The sequence below is a fragment of the Centruroides vittatus genome, unplaced genomic scaffold (genome assembly GCF_030686945.1).
Source record: "Centruroides vittatus isolate TY-2023 unplaced genomic scaffold, ASM3068694v2 contig_2634, whole genome shotgun sequence".
NCBI classification, from domain to species: Eukaryota; Metazoa; Arthropoda; class Arachnida; order Scorpiones; family Buthidae; genus Centruroides; species Centruroides vittatus.
In genome coordinates, this window is record NW_027121678.1 from 649,510 (window position 1) to 665,392 (window position 15,883).

The window sequence follows — 15,883 nt, forward strand, 5'->3', positions numbered from 1 at the left end:
AGTAAAAATGAAAGTGTTGGTTCTTCATTCACATTTGGATATGGTCTTTTGTGAAAATCATCGATGACTTGAATTCCTCTTTTGATTTTGACATCTCGATTGCGTCAATATTAATTTCGATTATGACTTCCCGGTTTTGACTTCGTCCCGGCTGTGTCTTATTATTATCTTCTAATGAATTACCATTTTCCAAATTGGACTCTCGAAATTATGTCTACCCTCGAATTTGACACCTGAATCGTGTCTGTACTCGAATTTGGACTCTCCCGAATTACGTCTACCCTCGAATTTGACACGCTGAATCGTGTCTGAACTCGAATTTGGACTCTCCCGAATTACGTCTACCCTCGAATTTGACTCCTGCTGAATCGTGTCTGAACTCGAATTTGGACTCTCCCGAATTACGTCTACCCTCGAATTTGACTCCTGCTGAATCGTGTCTGAACTCGAATTTGGACTCTCCCGAATTACGTCTACCCTCGAATTTGACTCCTGCTGAATCGTGTCTGAACTCGAATTTGGACTCTCCCGAATTACGTCTACCCTCGAATTTGACTCCTGCTGAATCGTGTCTGAACTCGAATTTGGACTCTCCCGAATTACGTCTACCCTCGAATTTGACTCCTGCTGAATCGTGTCTGAACTCGAATTTGGACTCTCCCGAATTACGTCTACCCTCGAATTTGACTCCTGCTGAATCGTGTCTGAACTCGAATTTGGACTCTCCCGAATTACGTCTACCCTCGAATTTGACTCCTGCTGAATCGTGTCTGAACTCGAATTTGGACTCTCCCGAATTACGTCTACCCTCGAATTTGACTCCTGCTGAATCGTGTCTGAACTCGAATTTGGACTCTCCCGAATTATGTCTACCCTCGAATTTGACTCTGTTGAATTTGTTTGTGCTTAAATTTGTCTCCTGAAATGTGTTATTTCTCGAATTTGGACTTTCTTAAATTGTGTTTCTTGGAATTGTATCTATTGCTTACTTCGTCATATTAACGCTTCCAGGATCGTAAAGTTGAATGAAGATGAATTCTGAACTAATCGAATTAAACCCAGAAGCAACACAATCGCAGAAGAATTCAAATCAATTTAGGATTTCTACAAGATATTCTGTGGCAAAGCTTGGTGTTGGCTCAATTCGAGAATTTCTAAATTTATCGTTTCCGTATGAAGATTAATAGGTGAATAATATAAATGTAATTACCAAGAAACGTCGCAACAATTGAATTGTAACTGTAAACTATTTTATTTCTGTAATAAAGTTCCTCGTTTGAATTGGCATCGAGTTATTTCAAAATCACTAGAAATTGTCACCTTTTAAATTGTGCCAAACTGGCAGGACCGGATTAACCCACTTTGGGGCCCTAGACATTTTCTTCTCCCTCTCCCACAATAAATAGAGCACACAAAAGAATATGAAACAATAAATAAAACAAATCTTAAATTTTTATTAATAAAAAATATTATTCTTATCACTATAAAAAAAATTCTAAATTATCGGAAGAATTAGGCCTACTTTCAATAAGAAGAAACAAAAGGACACACTTTTTTTAAATTTTAAAATTCACAATATATTATTGTGAATTTTAAATATTGCTTTTTTACTATATAAAAAGCAATATATTTTTTTTGTTTATTTGTTTATTACATACAGTTGTCCAACAGAAAAGTAAACTTTCTTATTTACAAATCTTTTAAAAATAGACAATTTGACCGGGCCCTAGGCATTTGTCTATGCGATGGATGATCCGGCCCTGGTTCGAGTGTTCTGTTCGGAGTTGGACGTGTTTTTCTCGTTCTCGTAAAATATGTGCTATTTTTGCGGTTTGCGGACTTTTCGGAAGAAGTTTAAAGATTTTTCAGATAAGTCTTAGTCCATATTGACCCTAGATGTAAGAATTTATTTAATATTACTTGGAGAATCGGTCCCAGAAGATATCTCGGCGCATCGTTCGATGGTCGGATTCGAATCTTTTAGGTTTAAAAAGGCAGCTGCGGTGAGCATTTTGCTTTTCTCGGAAGAATTTAAGCTTTTGTTTTCGCTGGACTAATTGTAAATTTTCATTTTTACAGAATGAAGAGGTTGATGCGGTTCCGGCGGAGGCAGGCGGTGGCGCCGGAGGGAGGGGGTTCCTCGGACGGCGCGGAACGAGTGTGTCGGACTCGTACCGCTCCCGAAGATACATTGGAGGAGCGGAGGCTGGACGAACAAGAGGCAGCGGGTGAAGACCTTACTCAAGTGCGCGTGGCGTGGCATCCTCCCAGAGTCGGGATGATGCGACGCTACACTCTGCGTCAGACACACTTGGCCTAGGTCTTCGGGAGTCAACCGGCCACAGACCTTGCTGTGAAAGACGTAGAAAGTAACGGCTCGTCCGAGTTGACACTTTCTGGTCGGTCGCGTCCTGCATGTCCGTCCGCCACGGGGACGCGACTGCCTTGCCGAAATCGGAATGGGGAGGAATCGGAGAAGAGAGCCACCCGAGTCTCGTCTGTGGTTTTGCTGCTGCGGACGGCTGCGGGTCCCTTGGCCTAGACGATGATCCTCTTCGATTTTCTCCTTCTTCACCCGAATGAGATATTCTTACCGGATTAGACACTTTTCACCCGGACTCGACATCTTTTCCGGACGTGACCCACGGACTTTTCTCGAACGCGATATTCGGCCGATCTTTCTTCCCAAACAGCTATTATGAGGATTGGGCTTCCGGTTAGGTTAGGTCTCTTCTCATAACACTGTTCGAGAAGAAAAACTGTCTGATAAAGGTAATAATGTTAACCTTAGATAAAAAATGAACTTCTCGCTTTCTGACTGTCTTTGTGTTTTTTGTAGGAACATTTGGGAGGGAGAAGAATCTCCCTCCTCAACTTTACCACGAAGCGGCCGTTTATCATACAAGAATATTTCCCGAAATCTACGATGGTAAGAACTCTTTCGTGTGATTTTTACACATCATATTTTCGTATCGTTATTGACTGTTTTTCTGTTTTTAGACACGTCGAAAGATGTTCTTCGATCACACAGACATACACGCATGGACGCAACATCACTGTACACGAAGATATACACCGTTTAACCTGTAGGCTTCGGTCGTTTGCCACTACAATCCTTTGTCTAGTCGGAGGTAGCTGAGCTCTTGTCGAACACACCTGAACTGTCTCGTGGCAGGTCGAAAAAGGCGCGGAGATCTGACGAAACCTGACGTCATCCTTTCCAGGCCCACTGGTGGCGACTGTAGGCGTTAGCGCCTCAGTACTCCCCCGCGAGTGTTAACGATACTTCAGGTTGAAGCGTACCCGTCGTCCGGAGCGGGTTGTGACAGGTGGTTGGGTCGTCTCGAGGTCTGTTGGTGGTGGGGGTTCCTCTTCCGTGCTGGTTGGAACGGAAATTGTAGGGTCGGCGACAAAGGCTGGTTTGAGGCGGTCGATAGTAACCGTCACCTCCTTGCCGTTGATGTTAATCCTGAACGTTTTGTCGGAGCGCTGGATTGTTTGCGCGGCGTTACACAAACCAAAAGACATGAAGTTGAACTCGTATAGTCCAAACGGTGTGGTGACGGCCGTCTTAGGGATATCCTCTGGAGCTATAGGGATGTGGTGGAAAGCACGGACAAGGTCAACGGTTGAGAAGTACCCACAACCGTGAAGAGTGGATGCGAAGTCCTCTATGTGAGGGACAGGATAACGGTCGGGTACAGTTCGTGCGTTGAGTAGACGGTAGTCACCGCAGGGTCGCCACTGGTCGTTCTTCTTTGGGACGAGGTGTAATGGCGATGACCAGCTGCTGGTGGACGGTCGGCAGATCCCTTGAGCGAGCATGAATTCGAACTCGCGCTTAGCCAGAATGTATTTGTCCGGCGCAAGTCGCCGGGGTTTGCAGCGCACTGGTTGTCCAGGCGTCGTGATAATATGATGGACGGTGGAGTGTCGGACGGGTGCGATGGTTGGAGATGGACGTGCTATCTCGGGAAACTCGCTCAGTAGTCGATGATAAGAAGAATTGCCGGCAATAGTTCGTACTGACGGTGAAGTGACGCTGAGGATATGTCCTTGGCTGACCAGTTTCGTTGTCGAGTCGATGAGACGTTTGCTGCGAAGGTCTGGGAGAAGTCCATAATGGGATAAAAAATCGGCACCGATCAATGGTTGTGTGACGTTGGCTACGATGAATCGCCATGTAAAGTTTCGTCGAAGAGAGAAGTCTGGCGTGATTGTTACGTAGCCGTATGTCTTGATTGCTGTGCCGTTCGCTGCGAAGAGTTGATAGTCTTCTGCGCGGCGCTTTGGAAGGCGTGAAGCTGGATAAACGGAGACATCGGTGCCAGTGTCGATTAAGAATGTGACTTTGGACGTACGATCCGTGATGAATAAGCGACGGCTTAAATTTTTGGAATCAGTCGCCGTCTCTACTGACTCTCGTCCTCGTTTCCCATCGAACAAGGTGGTCGGCAGCGTCGGGCATTCGCGCCAAATTTTGCATGGTACCAGCAGACATTGTTCGGGAAGGTGTTAGGTGGGGAGCGTCGACCGAGTCTTCCACGGCTCGAGGAACGGCGGCGAGGTGGAGAGCGGCCATATTGTCGTGACATCTCGGAGATTTGTTTTGAGAGTTCGGAGATTTGCACTTCGAGCGCAGCGATTCTGGGATCGACCGTGGCAGAGGCCGTAGACGTGGCGGAGATATTCGATGTCGAGGGGTACAATTCGCTAAGGCGGTCGGCGATCTTAGCGAGAGATTCGAGTGTGCCCTCGGATACGGTTAGTATCTTCTGTATATCGGTGGGAAGACGGGACAACCAAATACTTCTGAGTAGGTCCTCCGTAACCGTGTGACCTGCGAGAGTTCTTAAGCGTCGAAGGAATTGCGATGGCGTGCGGTCGCCGAGCTCTTCGGTACGTAGAAGCTTTTCGAGACGTTGGGCTTCGGACTGGGACATGCGGTCGATCAGCGCCCGTTTAATTGCTTTGTACTTGTCGGTATTCGGAGGAGCGGCCAAAATGTCCTGAACTTCGGTAGCCATACGTTCCGATAAACTCGCGACTACGTGGCTGTATTTCGTTTCGTCGTGGGATATATTAGCGAGGACGAATTGGCTCTCCAACTGGGCGAACCAAAGTGCTGGGTTCTCGGACCAAAATGGCGGCGGCTTGACGGCCACGTGGCCGACCACGGGTTCGCTCATTTTGTCACGTACCTGGTAAAATATTTGTTCTCCAAGCGAAATTGTGAATTCGATGAGTTTTAATGTCCGGCTCACCAATGTAGGCTTTGGTCGTTTGCCACTACAATCCTTTGTCTAGTCGGAGGTAGCTGAGCTCTTGTCGAACACACCTGAACTGTCTCGTGGCAGGTCGAAAAAGGCGCGGAGATCTGACGAAACCTGACGTCATCCTTTCCAGGCCCACTGGTGGCGACTGTAGGCGTTAGCGCCTCAAACCTTTACTCGAATTCTCGCACTCACGCACTTACACATCAAGCGCCTCGTTCTCTGTAATTCGACACAATGAAACAACCCGAACACTCGCTTCCCACAAATTCAACCCCTGGGTCCTCGTTCCGGGAAGTGAAAACGCCAATTTTAAAGATTAAAACGCTTTAAATTGGTGGCCGAAGGGGCTCTGGTAATCACAACTTGCATGGATTAAATGGAATTTTTCACATTAGCATCAATAATCGTTTTGTGATGAATTTTTCTGTCAAATCTCTGGGAATTTAGTACGGCAAGAAATTATCTGCCCACAAATCTCGCTCGTATTTCAGTATTGCAAACTCTTCCCGAAGATCTTAGGTCTCGTCGTATATTTCGTCACATTTGTAATTTGGTAGCTGGTGATTTTTTGTTTCGTTTTGTTTATGGAGGGCACTAAGAGAGGGCCGTTTTAATTTTACCCATCCTTGGTTTCTGAAGATCCACAATGTGGGCTGGCGGACTGTATGAGACGGGACTTGACATATCAGGTATCTTGGGTTCTTCAACAGCTTGAATTCGATCTCAGAGCGGTAGATTTAAGTTTTAACCGCTGAAACATCCGGCCGTCACCTTGTTATACTAGGTGTTGAAAGTATAAGTAGCGACACTTCCGTATAAATAGTTTGTTATTGTACTGTCGACACCAGACACTTTCACACGAATTGTTTTTAGTTGGACTGCAATGTACCATAACTCTTACGTAATATATTAATTCGGTGAGAAATCGGTATTCGATGTTCACCATTTTGTTTATGACGCGTTTTTAGAAACTTAAGTATGACATATATGGAGGACGTTCTGTATTTAGTAACAATAGATGAACTTTGATCCAATGATCTAGTGCAGCGATTCTCAACCTCCTTAGCTCCGCGACCCCCCAAATAGTAAATATAAATAAAATTAATATTTCGCGATCCCCCACCCAAAGGTGGGGATCTCGAAATATTCAATTAGTAATAGTAAGCTTTACTATTACTAATTGAATTTTGACTGCAATTATAAATGAAAAACAAATGCAACTATCACATTAATTTCTTTTCTTACATTTTGCTTTTCATATACACTGTGTATATTGTATATAGAATAAACATAGGTATAGATATAGATAAAGTAATATATAATATATTGCCTTTATAAACATTTTATGCATGAAATACAGGTAAAAAGATTTTAAAAAAAGAAGGGTTTCGTTTTTGGAGTCGAGAACGGAATAAAATCTATTTTACATTATTTCTTATGGGTAAATTGTTTCAGTTTGAGAACAAATCGGTTTTAGAAACGAATTAAGTTCGTAAACCGTGGTTTGACTGTTGAAATGTATCAATAAGTCGTTATCTAATGGATGCAGGGCCGGATCTAGGTTTTTCGGGACCTAGGGCTTATCGAAGTCCAATGTGGCCCCGAATTTGTGTTGTTAATACAAATAATACTATAAATTATTATTATTAATATTAACTATTTTTTACTACACGATAAGTACTCATTGTTAATGAAAAAGTATTAAAAATTTATGATAATTCAATTTTTGGGGGGCCAGGGCTTAAGTCCTATTAGTCCCTATGTATTAATAGATCCGCCCCTGAATGGGTGTATTAGTAGTGTTGTATTTTTTATAAATAAATTTGATAGTGGTATTCTCCAAATCCATTCAAATATTCTTCAATACTTAGAGGCCAATATTTGGGCTGCAATTTTAAAAAAATTGTAGACCTATAAATTTTCACTGTCGTCCGTCATTCCTTAATCTCGAGAACGGAGTTAGACGAAAGACAAGACCGAATGTGGAAACTTCAGGGGCAGGAGGCCCAAGTAACTTTATATGAATTTCCGATGCAAACCAGAAGTTACGTTATATCAGTTCAAAGCTTTTCCCCTGAAAGAAGTTACATAGATGACCGGCACGACTCCATTGCTAATAGAAAAGTATAATGTACAGGGGTAACCATTACAGTACTAATTTGAGGTGGAGATAATATCCGGTCGGACCTCCCCGAAAAACTCCTTGCGATTTTTTTACCCGTCCGGATCCGATTCCGGATCCCCAGAGCTGGCTTCCGAGGTAACCCCTATCTAGAAGGTCTATGCCTTCTAGGTGGGGGTTACCCTGGAAGCCAGCAAAAAGTTCCGTAAGAGTACTGCAGGAAAGAGGATTTGTCTTCGCTCTACAAATACTTTATAGAGAAATTGTGATTCAGATATGTAACCTTACATCTTCGACCATAAGACGCTGTGTTCGTTCGTTTGTACTGATGCAATACTGTATTCTATAATCTACTTGTAAAAATTCCTCTAAAAATAAATAATTAAACAAAAATATATTGATGTAATTATTTATCTCCAAGTTTTGCTCTTCCTGGAAAATTTTATATAGACACCCATGTTCACAAGTACTTTAAAAGAGGTTTCATAGTTATATAAATGACAGATTGGGGATGTTCTATTTGAATTAGCGATACTTAGAATTTATCAGCATCTAAGTCAAAAACATTCTTCAGCCAGAAACTATTTATAAATTATAATTATTTAAAGTATTTAGAAGATTTTAAATGAATTTAAATGATATATTTTTCGCCAATATTAATCGGTTTTCAAATTTTGATTCCGTAATCGTAATCGTAAGAGAAACTATTGGTTGATTCAAATTTTGAATTTAAGAATGAAACGAATGAGCGCTCTGGTTTCATAAGAAAGTCGAAGCTTATAAGAATAGAATTAAAATATTTTTAGCATTTAGTTTTGATTAAATTTATTAAAATTGGACATTTTTAACATTTTTAAACGTCTAACTCAACGCTTGAAGGTTTGTTTTATCGATTACATTTTATACATTTATGTATTATATAAATTTAAAAATATATTTTGTAGAAATAATTAAGCTATTTAATGAATAATTTAACTACTGAATATTTAATTTTATCGAATTTATTTTCAGGAGATAGAAAAATAAAATAAATAAACGAACATAATAAATTTCATTTAGAATCCTGCTCTCGAGATTACCTAGAGATAGAACTTTCCCTCATTGCTATTGGATGAGGGATCGCGGTGCCCGGATGTAAGGCGAATCCTTCTTGTCAAGACGGACAAGATGGCGACTCAGATGAAGAAATATTGAAACGTAATTATTAAAGTTAATAATAATTGTCTGTATGAGCCATGGTTTGTAAAGAAGAAGTATTCATGTGGTTCAAAGAATTAACTGGTTCCAAGCGTATAGGAATTGTTTGTGGATTGTTAAACATGTGTTATCCCCTGGAGCTAAGATTTTTAGGAACATGTTTAGAAGATTTAGGTAAAAAAGATTTTTATTGTTTCCAAGAAGCAGAACAGAAAGCAAATAACGTAAACGAAATCAGAAAACTGATCGATCTTAAAGACAACGTGACCAGGTGTAAGTTTATCGTGTCTCTGGCACTGCTTCATTCTTCTAACCATGTTTGCTCAAATGCTCTTTACCAAACATTGTCAAAACATTTGGACTGTATTGAGTTATTTACTGATCAAAGATCGCTCAATGAAATGCTTTTGGTCATCACAATGGCTCTCAATCATCCCGCATTCACCTTTGACCAGAAGACTGTCTTGACGCAACATCTCTTATCTGTTGAGAAATTAATCGGAGAAAATAATCAGGTAAGAATTACATATTGTGTGTGTCCATTTTCTCACACACTTACAAATTTCTAAACATACTGATTACATATAATTAAATCTATCAAAACACATTATCTATCTGTTATTCAAATGCCAAGTGTTGTTACTTTTATTCGTCCTTTAACGTTTATTAAATATATATTGCAAAAGTTCACTCTGAAATCGACCGCATTGTTTTAAAGTTTTCGCATCAGATACACGTCCCGATTCGTCGTCTAATGTATTAGTAATAATACTTTTAAAGGTATTATTTTATTATGTAAATAATAATTGGTTTTGTTACGATTTAGAAATATTCATTTCGTGAAATTCAATTTTCTGTTTTCAAACTAAAAAAAAAATCAATTAAAATTTGTAATATGATTAATGAATATCTGATTTATTTATTTCAATATTATTGAAATATTATTACAATTAAAGTAAGTGTAAAATGAAAATGTTTGGAAACAGATTAATTTTTTTAAGTAAATTAGTAAAAATCGAGAAATTTTTGGAATTCCAAATTTAATTTTTTATTTTCAAGCAAGTTAGAATTTTAATTAAAACATTTACATTTTTTTTTCCTGTTAAATTTTCAGTTTTAAATGGTAAATCTGTTAAATTATTACTTTAAAAAAATCACTTGTTTTAAAATACAGTTTATAATTCATCTTAGTAGCTGTTACTATTGTAGTAAAACATTTTTTCCTTGTGCGAATGTATTTTTAATGGAAGAATCTGTTTATTCTTTAAAAACATGGTATATACCAAAAACATTTACTAGTAACTCTAGAAATATCAATAAAGCTTAAAGCATTTTAAAAAGGTTTTAATTTTATTAAAATTTTTCAAAAAAAAATATATATATATATATAGTAATTCTTCAGTTTGTAAATGAGGTCAAAGAATAATCTTTGTTTTAAAATTAGATAATGATTATTATTATTATTATTATTATTGTTAAGTTTAAATTGTATAATATAAATTTATAAATAAATTAGCAGTATATACTTAGTGCCTAAAATTTGTTTTTATTGTTGAATTATTTTGAATACATAATTTATTTAATCATTAAATATAAGTTATATTTTTAATATTAGTATATTTATGCTAGTTTTTGATGAAATGTAATTAACTGAGATTGTAAGAATTCTTTATTTTCAAGAGAATGTTAATTAGGTCAGACTGACTGATATTTAACATTTTATAGTAAAATTTGTACTATATGTAATGAACGTTTTCTTTTTAAAACTAACCAAATAAATTTGTTTGATTATTTGCTTACATATATCATACATAATTTATTTAATCATTAAATATTGCTGGGTAATCAAACACAACCTATATTGTAAAATATTTCATGCTATAATTAGGCATAATTGTAGTACAGTATATATAAAATATTGGACTTCAAAAAGAGCTTGTGGATTTAAAAAATTTAAATATATTTTTTATTGTTTACGAAGTGTTTCTACTGTAAGACCAAAAAATTTGTTTAAAAAAAGTTCTATAGTAATTCATTTTTGAATAGAACACACAGAAAAAGTTATGTGAATTTTAAAGAGACAACTTTCCTGATATTTTATAGATTTTAAAAACTTTTATTTTAAATCATTTTAATATTTGACTGCAATCCAATGAGCCGTGTCTGTGGCGTTGCTGGGATACTGGGATCTCAAAACCATTCCGTGTCTCCGTCGATGTTCACCAGGACTCCACTCTCTCCCCGTTTCTCTTCATTGTTGTCATGGATGTCATCACACGTGACATCCAGCAACATGTACCATATACATTACTGTATGCTGATGTGCTCCTCGCCTCCACTGACAAGATCAACCTGCAGCAGCTCATCCAGATGTGTTGTAATCGCCTGGCACAACATGGCCTCCGACCAAACCTGAGGAAGATGGAGTACTTAACAACAGACACAACTAAGCAAGGTGCAATCATTGTCGATGGCGTTGGCCTTCTCCAAGCTGAGCACTTTAAATATCTCGGGTCTGTGATCTCCACCAACAGTGACTTATACCATGAGGCGGTCACACGTGTCAATGCCACCTGGCTGAAGTGGTGCTCAATAACAAGTGTGCTGTGCGACCGATGCATCAAGGATCAACTCAAGTCAAAGATTCATCAAACCGTCGTCTGGCCTGTTGTGCTGTATGGCGCTGGGTACAGGCCAACTACGAAGGTCATCGACCGCCGACTTGCTACTGTGGAGACTAGGATGTTGCATTGGATGAGTGGCCTTACCAGACTCAATCGAGTACTCAATGTTGACATCAGAGCCCAGTATGGTGTTGCTGAGATCAGTGAGAAAGCGCTCAAGTGTCGCCTCTGCCTGTATGGTTATGTGCTCCATGCTGACGCCAATTCCATCATCCACATGGGCCTACATTTGGAGGTACCTGGGTCCTGCCCAAGGCAGTATTGGCTGGACATACTACACCATAACGTGTGGGCCATGGGCCTACACCCAGACCAGGCCCATGATCGGGCCTAATGGAGATTGAAAATAAAATCCAGATGTGCCAACCCCGCTGTTAAGTGGGGCTAAGGCCAAAGAGGAAGATTTTAATATTTGACTGTATATTAATTTATCTTCCAAAATATTTTACAAAAAATTAAAGGTTTTTTTTATTAAGTGTAGTTTTAGGAAGAAATTGGTAATTTTTTAAAATAAAGTTTTATGTAATAATAGAATATAATTGAACTTTCTGAAGTATTTAAACAAAAATTTATCAAAAAATTTGGATGAAAATGACAAAATTTCTGATATAGTATTTGTGCATTAGAATTGAAATTACCATTGTAGTAAAGATAGAGAAAATTATTGAATATGTGAGTGGAAAGTTACAGAATTATATTAGACTGTATAAGCAAAATTAACTAATATAATATAATATATATATATATTTATTGTTTGCAAAATCAGAATTCAGTTGAAATTTACATAACAGAAAATTACCTGAAGTATAAAAAAATTTATGCACTAAAAAAAGAGAGAGAGAGATGAGTAAAATGCATTTTTTATTTCTCACATATTTGCATTTTAGGAAAGTAATAGTAAGAGTGTAAATATATCAATAATGCTGATAAATTAATTTAGAAAATAAACCAAAATGTTATGCTTAGTTCCAATAAAAATTGCTAGATCATTTCTGATGATTTGGTAACATGAATATAGAAATTATTGTGAAATTATACATTATATTTATCATTAAATGTAGATGTTAAGAATCATAAACATTTAGAATGACTATTTTAGTTAGTCAGAAGACTTAGAACCAAATATTATTTTGCAATATTTTATCTCTAAATTTATTGAATATTTCTTATTTTCTTATATTATTTATCCAATAATAATGTAATAATAACTGATTATTATTAGACCTATAACTTTAATCTTTGCTATGCTGTTTTATAAAACTATGTTAGTGTTGTAAGATTATATTTTAAAAGTTAAAAAAAATGATCTGATATCAGGGATAAATTTTATCCCAGTAGAACAAATATTACTTTCCTGTTATTTCAATTTCTCTCTTTATGATGTATAAAAATATTTCATTTCCGTTATTATCTAATATTTCTTTTTTATAATTATATCTTAGCAAAAAATTAAACTATTTTCATATAAAATATAATCTAACATTACATAACTTGTATAAAGTCTGAGAAAGACATTACTTTGTATTTTTTTCCACAATAATAGCAAGGTTGAGGCTGAAGTTTTAAACGTGTACAACGAAAACGTGTACATCGGACATTCAGTGCCGCTTTCCTGTAAGCCTAGAAGTTTGACAATGGTGTTTGGAATGTCGAGCATGATTCCGCTGACTTTCCAAGCACCATTGTCAAACTTCTAGGCTTACAGGAAAGCGGCACTGAATGTATGATGTACACGTTTTTGCGTTTAAAACTTTGGCCTCAACCTCGCTAATAATGATAAGAAAGTATCAAACTGAAAAATACAGATTCATACTGAAATTAACTGTAATTAACAATTTTACAATTTTACAATTAACAATCTCTTACGATGGATTTTAACAATTTTATTTTTAATGCAAGAAAGAAGTGTGCTTTTTTTTTTGTTATTAAGAGGTAAATTGAATTTTATTTAGTTATAAATTGAAATTCTGGAAAAATACACATATTTTAGTATAAAAGAACATTATTTTGTATATTATATCAATTTTGCTTGTTGTTTAATTCTTGTTTCTCATTGAAAAATAAAATTTATCACTTGATAACATTAAAGTTAACTGAAGTATCTGAAGATGCAAATGCCTTTACATTTTAGTATTGTAATCTGAAATTATAATTAATAATTTGTCATTTTTCTAAAAACTAAAAGTTTATAAAAGTTCTAATGGAGTCTTAAAATTTCTAATAAATGAAAACACATATAATGTTTATTATAACTAAATCAATTGATATTTAAAAAGTAAATTATTAACTATGAATCTTAATATTTCTTTCTTTTCAATATTTTTAATAAATTGATTTGTTCTTTGATTTATGGTTTTCTTTTTATTTTTTTAAATATAAAATGGGTTATTATCATCAAATATTATATGCAAATAAAATAATCTAGATGTTACAAATTTTATTACATCTGCCAGTAGGCATAGTGACTATTTATTACATTGGTATTGTCATATTTTCTTTAGCCACTATCCCATTTTTGAAACTTATTTAGTTTATCAATTTTATACCCGAGAAAATCCTGAAGATAAAATTGTTTCATCTGGTGCTAAACATAATTTCTGTTTTTACCATAATTGAAAATCAGTTGGATAACACCCATTTATCCCAAATGTCTTGAAATGTACTGGAGATATCTGTATTTACAAAAAGAAAGATAAAATTATTATTTATATTTATATACCTGAAAATTTTAGATTCAAATTAAATCAAATGATACTAGTTGTCATCATATTCTATGTTTGTTCTTGTAGTGAATATATTGTCTACATCTTTGTAGTGAATAGAAAGTAATACAGATATGAAATTATGGAGATAAGAGAATTTACATTGTTACTACAATTGCTAAAGTAATTACTTGCTACAAATGTTACTTATTTTGTTTCTAAAGATAATATTCAGAAAAATTATTAATTAATTAATCTCATACTTTTAGGTGATTTTTACAGAATAATAATTATGATATTAAATAGTTCACGATCTATTAAATTAAATATAAGTCAAACTTCTGAAATTTGAGGTTATATGATATATTTTTAATAATTTGACAAGCAAATGTTTAATGATTAAACAAAAGAGTAAATTTTTTTCTCATAGATAGCAACTCATATTAATTGATAATTGTTGATGCATTTAATTACTGATTAATTATTTATAAATATGCAAAATAAAGTTATTAAAAATATACATTACATAATGAATTTCTACGGTTTGCTTGATAGATTATAAACTTAGCGTCAGGATCGTATATGCACTATGTGACCAAAATTTTACTTTTATATGCAATAGAAAAAATTCATTTACACAAAGTAAATAACAATTAGATTATAAAATGTACATGTAATTAATATAAATATTATTTAAATTTTTAAATAATAAACAACAACAAAAACAAATTTTGACTTATTCACATTTTGATATTTAAATTTACATAACTTCTATTATGATAAAAAAAAAGAGGTATATTAATTTTAAACTGTTTTCCTTTTATGCATGTATGAAAATTCTCTTATCTTAATTTTTTGATTTATATGGAATCATTTTATGAAGATGTCATAAATTTGCCTAAGAAATAAAAATTTAAATAGCAAAATTTTTATTAGGTTTTGATGATCTTTGTTATCAAAGGATTATTTAGAATTAGTTTATTTGCAGTTTATAGCTACATTTAATTTAAATATATTTAACATTTAAAAATATTTAATGCAATTCGTCAAATTGGATGCTGCAAAATTAAAATAATTTCAATAATTGTAGGAAGTATCAGTATTTCAGTGTTCTCAAACTAATGCTGTAATAATTTGTTATATTTCAATAAATTCATAAACTGATGCTATTAATATAAAACATGGTGTATTATTACTATTTTAAAAGTCAAATTTAGCCTTACATGCTTTCTACTTATAAAAAAAATAAATAAATTTTAATCAGTATTTAATATGTAATTAAAAAAGTAACAAATATTACACCTTGTGATTTCAATGTATTATTGTTACAAAAGGAACATTTTCTGTGTATTCTGGCTAAATTTAAGTACTGCAAATTAATTTTCTAAAGTAAAATAAATGAAGAAGAAGAGGCTCTTGAGTTAATGGACTAACTGGAAAAGGGGTGTCCATTATTGCTGAAAGCCTGTTAAATTGAACATATTTAAAAACATATGTTAATACTGAACTTACAGTGTACATGATGTATTAAAATGTTATAATGTATAAATATTAATAAAATAATATAATGTACAGTACATTGAGAAATTTACATGTTAATTCAATTGACTTAATAGAGAGGTTGCAGCCGATATTTTCATCGCAAAAATGTGAACATCGGACGTTCAGCGCTGCCATCCTGTAAACCTAGAAGTTTGACAATGGCATTTGGAATGTCCAGCATGATTCCACTGATGTTCCAAATGCCATTGTCAAACTTCTAGGTTTACATGATGGCAGTGCTGAACGTCTGATGTTCACATTTTTGCGATGAAAATGTTGGCCGCAACTTCTAATGTTTTAGCATGTTTTGTTCATGAATTGAGGAAAAAAGGTTCTAAATTTTTTATTTGGATAGAAATT

General features: G+C 35.1%; 1 protein-coding gene across 1 annotated transcript in view; it reads left to right on the top strand.

Annotated features, from left to right (window-relative positions):
- Positions 1-8,422: 8,422 nt before the first annotated feature.
- LOC136971610 (zinc finger CCHC domain-containing protein 2-like) overlaps positions 8,423-15,883 on the top strand; it is a 62,371-nt gene continuing 54,910 nt past the window's right edge. The window contains exon 1 of the mRNA XM_067266087.1: positions 8,423-9,110. Within this exon, the coding sequence (XP_067122188.1) occupies positions 8,634-9,110 (477 nt within the window). The 5' untranslated portion in view covers positions 8,423-8,633. The remainder of the gene's footprint in view (positions 9,111-15,883) is intronic.